Source organism: Cyclopterus lumpus, chromosome 13 (genome assembly GCF_009769545.1).
Source record: "Cyclopterus lumpus isolate fCycLum1 chromosome 13, fCycLum1.pri, whole genome shotgun sequence".
Classification (NCBI taxonomy): Eukaryota; Metazoa; Chordata; class Actinopteri; order Perciformes; family Cyclopteridae; genus Cyclopterus; species Cyclopterus lumpus.
In genome coordinates, this window is record NC_046978.1 from 19,351,996 (window position 1) to 19,359,495 (window position 7,500).

A 7,500-nucleotide genomic window follows, 5' to 3' on the forward strand; every position below is an offset into this window, starting at 1 on the left:
GGGTCAGTGACCGTGGTTATGAATAATGAAATCTTGTTAGCATCCTTGTATCCTTGTGAGCATCCTTGTATCCTTGTGAGCATCCTTATAGAGCGCAGCTCGCCTCCTAGGACCCGGGTACCTGAGCGCCGGTGCCGTTGACGGTCCAGCTGCAGTCCACGGCCGTCTGGTTGAGGGCCCGGGTCTTGAGGAAGGGCCTCTCCGGCTGGGCGCCGGCGGTCTGGTGGTGGGACAGCGCGGTGGGACTGTCCCCGATGCTGGTGTGAGCCCACACGGCCACCTCGTACAGCGTGCCCGCCGTCAGGTTGGTGGCTGGAAACGAAGCAAGGACAAGTGTTCAACGGCGAGGAGACGAGGAGGCGAGGAGACGAGGAGACGAGCGCCGTACCTTTAAGGATCCGCTCCGTGACGGTGAAGTTCTTGCCCTCCTTGACGTGGGAATCAAACTGCCAGGACAGAATCACTACGTACTGTTTGACCTGAAAGAGAGAGAGAGAGAGGGGGGGGGGGCATGTCAGTGTCATGGGCACAGACCTCGTCTTCAGGGAGACTCTCTCACCCTCTCACTCTTCACCCTCTCACTCTCTCACCTCGTACTGGGAGTTGAAGCTGAACGAGAGGCTCATGGAGTCGGCGGTGATGCTGTCGGCGATGACGGAGGGAGGAGGAAGAGCTGCAGGTCAGAAAGGAAGTTAAAGAGGCTATGAGGCCTTGAGTCCTTCACTGAGAGGCTGTGAGGCCTTGAGCCCTTCACTGAGAGGCTATGAGGCCTTGAGTCCTTCACTGAGAGGCTGTGAGGCCTTGAGCCCTTCACTGAGAGGCTGTGAGGCCTTGAGCCCTTCACTGAGAGGCTATGAGGCCTTGAGTCCTTCACTGAGAGGCTGTGAGGCCTTGAGCCCTTCACTGAGAGGCTATGAGGCCTTGAGTCCTTCACTGAGAGGCTGTGAGGCCTTGAGTCCTTCACTGAGAGACTATGAGGCCTTGAGTCCTTCACTGAGAGGCTATGATGCCTTGAAATGGATATTATTATTATTGTTATTATTATTTTCCACTTTCTTTTTTAACTGCTTCAGTAACAGAAAGCTTTTCTTTCCACCAGTAGGGGGCGGTGTTGTTCGCTGTACCTTTCTTAGGGGTGATGGATTTCACCTCAGACCAGTTGCCCACACCTCGACTGGTCACTGCTGCCACCTGAGAAACATCAACATCAACACATCAACACAACAACACAACAACAACATTAACACACGATGACACCACAACAGTCTCTCACCCTGAACCGGTACAGCGTGTCCGGCTGCAGCTCCTTCACCGCGCTGCTGTTTGTGGAGCATCTCTGGGACGTCCAGTCCACAGCTCCTCGCTCACTGTACTCCACCTGACACACACACACACACACACACACATGAATTGTATTGAAAACAACAATAACAAATCGAAAAGTTGACATTTTGAACTTTTGATTTTTGGGACGAAAGTGGAAGAAAGAGTCTAGAACCTTGTTGACGAGCTACTAAAACAAATAGAAAAAATAAATCCCTATAATATTCATACATATGTATATATTTGCTACCCTGTTTATTGTGATCCGTGACTATAAACCTCACAGTCCTCGCTGGCGGCCATGTTTGTTTGTCTTGAACTCACGATGTACTCCCGGACCAGGCCGTGGCCTTTGTCCGGGGGGCTCCAGGACGCGTCCACCATCCCGTCCTCGCCGTTATCACAGGACAGCTGCAGGTTCCTGGGGGGGTCGGGCACTGCAGGGGGCGGGGCCAACACAGACTCGTTAAAGTGTGTGTGTGTGTGCGTTTTAGAAACAGGAAGTCAATGATATTGAACCCTGTGGTTTGGCTCTCCACTCACGTCCCTCCGGCGTCCTCACGGTGACCGCCTCGTTGGTCTTGTGCAGCCTGCTGAGGCACTGGGTGAGCACCTTGACGTGGTAGGTGGTGTCCGGCTTCAGCACCGTCAGCTTGTAGCTGGTCTTGTTGCTGTGCGTGTCCATGATGGTCCACTGCTGGGTGCCCACGAGCCTGGAGGCGGACCACCCGGCGGCGTTAATGGGTTCACGTGATGGATCTGTGAGTGGGTGCGACGGGTGACGGCAGCTCACCTGTAGTAGATGAGGAAGTAGCAGGAGTCCAGCGGGAGGTTTTTAGGGCGAGACCACGTCAGGGTGATGGCACCGAAGAAGTCCGGTGTCCACTGGAGGTTCTGGACCTTATAGGCCAGGGTGTCCTCTGGGGGAACAGAGGGAAATAAATACCAGCAGCCAGCAGGTGGCAGCATTGCACTGATTCCAATACTAAAAGCTTCTTAAAAGGGATGTTGTTGTTGTTGTTGTTTTTGAGCTTCTTCTCCAGAGTCGGTGGATGAATTTTAGACCCCTAAAAGAATCTCTATGAGGTTGAGTGAAGGTTATATTTAAAATGTTCTCACCGCTTTACCTTCTGGAGCCGGTACACGACTACGAAGACATACCTCAAAGTACCTCAAAGTACCTCGATAGTACCTCAAAGTACACAGACTGGCTTTGGGGGGAACCTACGGGTGCAGTTGTCCTCGTCGCTGTGGTCGGAGCAGTCCAGGAAGCCGTCGCAGCGCTCGCCGTCCGGCACGCAGGCCTCGCCGTCGGCGCAGCGCGACCCGTTACCGCAGGACAGAGGCCCCCTGGTGGCTGCAGGGGGGAGGGCGTTTATTAAGAAGAACAGGTCTAAATACATGAACCTCTTATATTAATTAGTATTAGCTAATACTTATTAATTAATATTAGCTAACTAATAGAGATAACGTCAGCGCTGTGGAACTAATAAAGTATATTTCTAGTTCTACTTCTATTTCTAGTTCTACTTCTACTTCCGGTTCTGGTTCTGCTTCTAGTTCTGCTTATACTTCTGGTTCTGCTTCTACTTCTGGTTCTGGTTCTGGTTCTACTTCTACTTCTGGTTCTGGTTCTACTTCTAGTTCTACTTCTGGTTCTGCTTCTACTTCTGGTTCTAGTTCTACTTCTAGTTCTGGTTCTACTTCTAGTTCTGGTTCTACTTCTAGTTCTGGTTCTACTTTTACTTCTGGTTCTGGTTCTACTTCTACTTCTAGTTCTGGTTCTACTTCTACTTCTACTTCTGGTTCTGGTTCTACTTCTAGTTCTACTTCTAGTTCTGGTTCTACTTCTACTTCTGGTTCTGGTTCTACTTCTAGTTCTACTTCTAGTTCTGGTTCTACTTCTACTTCTGGTTCTGGTTCTACTTCTATTTCTGGTTATGGTTCTACTTCTACTTCTAGTTCTGGTTCTACTTCTACTTCTACTTCTGGTTCTGCTTCTACTTCTACTTCTACTTCTGGTTCTGGTTCTACTTCTACTTCTGGTTCTACTTCTAGTTCTGGTTCTACTTCTACTTCTGGTTCTGGTTCTACTTCTAGTTCTACTTCTAGTTCTGGTTCTACTTCTGGTTCTGGTTATGGTTCTACTTCTACTTCTAGTTCTGGTTCTACTTCTGGTTCTGCTTCTACTTCTACTTCTACTTCTGGTTCTGGTTCTACTTCTAGTTCTACTTCTGGTTCTGCTTCTTTGTGTTCTGGCGTCACAGCCTTCAGGGACTCACGGCACTGGGCCTCGTCGGACCCGTCCCGGCAGTGGTTCTGGCCGTCGCAGCGCTGCCAGTCCGGGATGCAGCGGGGGGGCCGGCGACACAGGAACTGACCCCGGAGGCACCGCGTGGGGGAGGGCGGGGCCTCGGTGGGCGCGGGCGCCGCCGTCACGGAGCCGTTGGCCGCTGTTGAGAAAAGAACGTCACGTTTTGGGTTCTCCTCCCCGCCAACATTCAGGGGAGAGAAGAAGAACCCGGCGGGCGGCGCTACCTGTGGGGCAGCCCAGCTCGTCGCTGCCGTCGGGGCAGTCGGCGTAGCCGTCGCACACCCAGCTGTTGATGACGCACGCCCCCGAGCCGCAGTGGAAGCGGTTGGGGGCGCAGGTGGAGAGGCCGGGGGCCACGGTGTGGGGGGTGCCTCCACCTGGGGGGCGGAGTTTAATGACGGAGGCAATAATTCATTCAAAAATATATATTATTATATCATTTAAAATATTTTATTATAGTATTAAAATATATTAGCCGTGTGTGTGTGTCCTTGTGGCCATGTGTGTGTGTGTCCTTGTGTGTGTGTGTGTGTGTGTGTGTCCTTGTGTGTGTGTGTGTCCTTGTGTGTGTGTGTGTGTGTGTCCTTGTGTGTGTGTGTGTGTGTGTCCTTGTGTGTGTGTGTGTGTGTGTCCTTGTGGCCGTGTGTGTGTATCCTTGTGTGTGTGCGTCCTTGTGTGTGTGTGTGTGGGTCCTTGTGTGTGTGCGTCCTTGTGTGTGTGCGTCCTTGTGTGTGTGTGTGTGTGTGTGTGTCCTTGTGTGTGTGTGTCCTTGTGTGTGTGTGTGTGTGTGTGTGTCCTTGTGGCCGTGCGTGTGTATCCTTGTGTGTGTGTGTGTGTGTGTGTGTGTGTCCTTGTGGCCGTGTGTGTGTGTCCTTGTGGCCGTGCGTGTGTATCCTTGTGTGTGTGTGTGTCCTTGTGTGTGTGTATCCTTGTGTGTGTGTGTGTGTGTGTCCTTGTGGCCGTGTGTGTGTATCCTTGTGTGTGTGTGTGTGTGTGTGTGTGTGTGTGTCTGTCCTTGTGGCCGTGTGTGTGTGTCCTTGTGGTTGTGTGGCCGTGTGTGTGTATCCTTGTGTGTGTGTGTGTGTGTCCTTGTGTGTGTGTGTATCCTTGTGTGTGTGTGTGTCCTTGTGTCCTTGTGTGTGTGTCCTTGTGGCCGTGTGTGTGTATCCTTGTGTGTGTGTGTGTGTATCCTTGTGTGTGTGTGTGTCCTTGTGTGTGTGTGTGTGTGTGTGTGTGTCCTTGTGTGTGTGTGTGTCCTTGTGGCCGTGTGTGTGTATCCTTGTGTGTGTGTGTCCGTGTGTGTGTGTGTGTCCTTGTGGCCGTGTGTGTGTATCCTTGTGTGTGTGCGTCCTTGTGTGTGTGTATGTGGGTCCTTGTGTGTGTGCGTCCTTGTGTGTGTGTGTGTGTGTGTGTCCTTGTGTGTGTGTGTGTCCTTGTGGCCGTGTGTGTGTATCCTTGTGGCCGTGTGTGTGTATCCTTGTGTGTGTGTGTCCTTGTGTGTGTGTATCCTTGTGTGTGTGTGTGTGTGTCCTTGTGGCCGTGTGTGTGTGTCCTTGTGGCCGTGTGTGTGTATCCTTGTGGCCGTGTGTGTGTATCCTTGTGTGTGTGTGTGTATCCTTGTGTGTGTGTGTGTGTGTCCTTGTGTGTGTGTGTATCCTTGTGTGTGTGTGTGTGTGTCCTTGTGTGTGTCCTTGTGGCCGTGTGTGTTTGTCCTTGTGGCCTTGTGTGTGTGTGTGTGTGTGTGTCTGTCCTTGTGGACGTGTGTGTGTGTCCTTGTGGCCGAGTGTGTGTATCCTTGTGTGTGTGCGTGTGTGTCCTTGTGTGTGTGTGTCCTTGTGTCCTTGTGTGTGTGTCCTTGTGTGTGTGTGTATCCTTGTGTGTGTGTGTGTGTGTCCTTGTGTCCTTGTGTGTGTGTCCTTGTGTCCTTGTGTGTGTGTCCTTGTGTGTGTGTCCTTGTGTCCTTGTGTGTGTGTGTGTATCCTTGTGTGTGTGTGTATCCTTGTGTGTGTGTGTGTGTGTCCTTGTGTGTGTGTCCTTGTGGCCGTGTGTGTGTGTCCTTGTGGCCGTGTGTCCTTGTGTGTGTGTCCTTGTGGCCGTGTGTGTATCCTTGTGGGCGTGTGTGTGTGTCCTTGTGTCCTTGTGGCCGTGTGTGTATCCTTGTGGGCGTGTGTGTGTGTCCTTGTGGCCGTGTGTGTATCCTTGTGGGCGTGTGTGTGTGTCCTTGTGTCCTTGTGGCCGTGTGTGTATCCTTGTGGGCGTGTGTGTGTGTCCTTGTGTCCTTGTGGCCGTGTGTGTATCCTTGTGGGCGTGTGTGTGTGTCCTTGTGGCCGTGTGTGTATCCTTGTGGGCGTGTGTGTGTGTCCTTGTGTCCTTGTGGCCGTGTGTGTATCCTTGTGGGCGTGTGTGTGTGTCCTTGTGTCCTTGTGGCCGTGTGTGTATCCTTGTGGGCGTGTGTGTGTGTCCTTGTGTCCTTGTGGCCGTGTGTGTATCCTTGTGGGCGTGTACCTGTGCACTGGGCCTCGTCGGACCAATCCCCGCAGTCGTTCTCTCCGTCGCATTTCCACCACGTCGGGATGCAGCGGCCGTTCCTGCACTCGTACTGAAAATACCGCGAACAGCCGGGGAGCTCCGTGGGGGCCGCTGGACAGGAAGTGAGCGGTTAGCACGTGCACGTGCACTTTGTGTGCTTGTTTAACATGTGCATGTACACATTGTGTTGTTATGTTGTGTTTAACATGTGCACATTGTGTTGTTATGTTGTGTTTAACATGTGCATGTACACATTGTGTTGTTATGTTGTGTTTAACATGTGCACATTGTGTTGTTATGTTGTGTTTAACATGTGCATGTACACATTGTGTTGTTATGTTGTGTTTAACATGTACACATTGTGTTGTTATGTTGTGTTTAACATGTGCATGTACACATTGTGTTGTTATGTTGTGTTTAACATGTGCATGTACACATTGTGTTGTTATGTTGTGTTTAACATGTGCATGTACACATTGTGTTGTTATGTTGTGTTTAACATGTGCATGTACACATTGTTATGTTGTATTTAACATGTGCATGTACACATTGTGTTATGTTGTATTTAACATGTGCATGTACACATTGTGTTATGTTGTATTTAACATGTGCATGTACACATTGTGTTGTTATGTTGTGTTTAACATGTGCATGTACACATTGTGTTGTTATGTTGTGTTTAACATGTGCATGTACACATTGTGTTGTTATGTTGTGTTTAACATGTGCACATTGTGTTGTGTTTAACATGTGCATGTACACATTGTGTTGTTATGTTGTGTTTAACATGTGCATGTACACATTGTGTTGTTATGTTGTGTTTAACATGTGCACATTGTGTTGTGTTTAACATGTGCATGTACACATTGTGTTGTTATGTTGTGTTTAACATGTGCATGTACACATTGTGTGTTCCTGTTGTGTTTAACATGTACACATTGTGTTGTTATGTTGTATTTAACATGTGCACATTGTGTGTATTCCTGTGTTGTTGTGTTGTACTCACCACAGTTGGCTTCATCAGAATAATCCCCACAGTCGTCCATGCCGTCACACTTCCACTCCAGGCTCACACACACTCCGTTGGCGCACTGGAAGGTGTAGGCGTCACACACTTTGCCGAACTCAGACGGCGTGGCTGACGGGAGAAAACACACACACACACACACACACACGGGGCCATCGGGAAGGGTTGCACAAACACACAATAAATACAACTAAATATGCAGACGTGACATTTAGGATATGAAGCGGAATTTGTAGAGAAACAGTGAAAATGTGTGTGAGATTGAAGCGCTATCCGAGTGTTCAGGTTCAGGGTTTTTGATGGAAAG

At 50.1% G+C, this 7,500-nt stretch overlaps 1 protein-coding gene across 1 annotated transcript in view; it reads right to left on the reverse strand.

Annotated features, from left to right (window-relative positions):
- Positions 1 to 7,500, reverse strand: part of sorl1 (sortilin-related receptor, L(DLR class) A repeats containing) — a 47,203-nt gene that overhangs the window by 3,751 nt on the left and 35,952 nt on the right. Inside the window, exons 29-41 of the mRNA XM_034549067.1 lie at positions 7,173 to 7,304; positions 6,143 to 6,277; positions 3,862 to 4,014; positions 3,606 to 3,776; positions 2,552 to 2,680; positions 2,117 to 2,243; positions 1,867 to 2,036; positions 1,648 to 1,760; positions 1,274 to 1,378; positions 1,125 to 1,191; positions 591 to 673; positions 389 to 479; positions 122 to 312 (exon numbers count right to left, since the gene is read on the reverse strand). Coding sequence (XP_034404958.1) covers positions 122 to 312; positions 389 to 479; positions 591 to 673; positions 1,125 to 1,191; positions 1,274 to 1,378; positions 1,648 to 1,760; positions 1,867 to 2,036; positions 2,117 to 2,243; positions 2,552 to 2,680; positions 3,606 to 3,776; positions 3,862 to 4,014; positions 6,143 to 6,277; positions 7,173 to 7,304 — 1,667 coding nt within the window. The remainder of the gene's footprint in view (positions 1 to 121; positions 313 to 388; positions 480 to 590; positions 674 to 1,124; positions 1,192 to 1,273; positions 1,379 to 1,647; positions 1,761 to 1,866; positions 2,037 to 2,116; positions 2,244 to 2,551; positions 2,681 to 3,605; positions 3,777 to 3,861; positions 4,015 to 6,142; positions 6,278 to 7,172; positions 7,305 to 7,500) is intronic.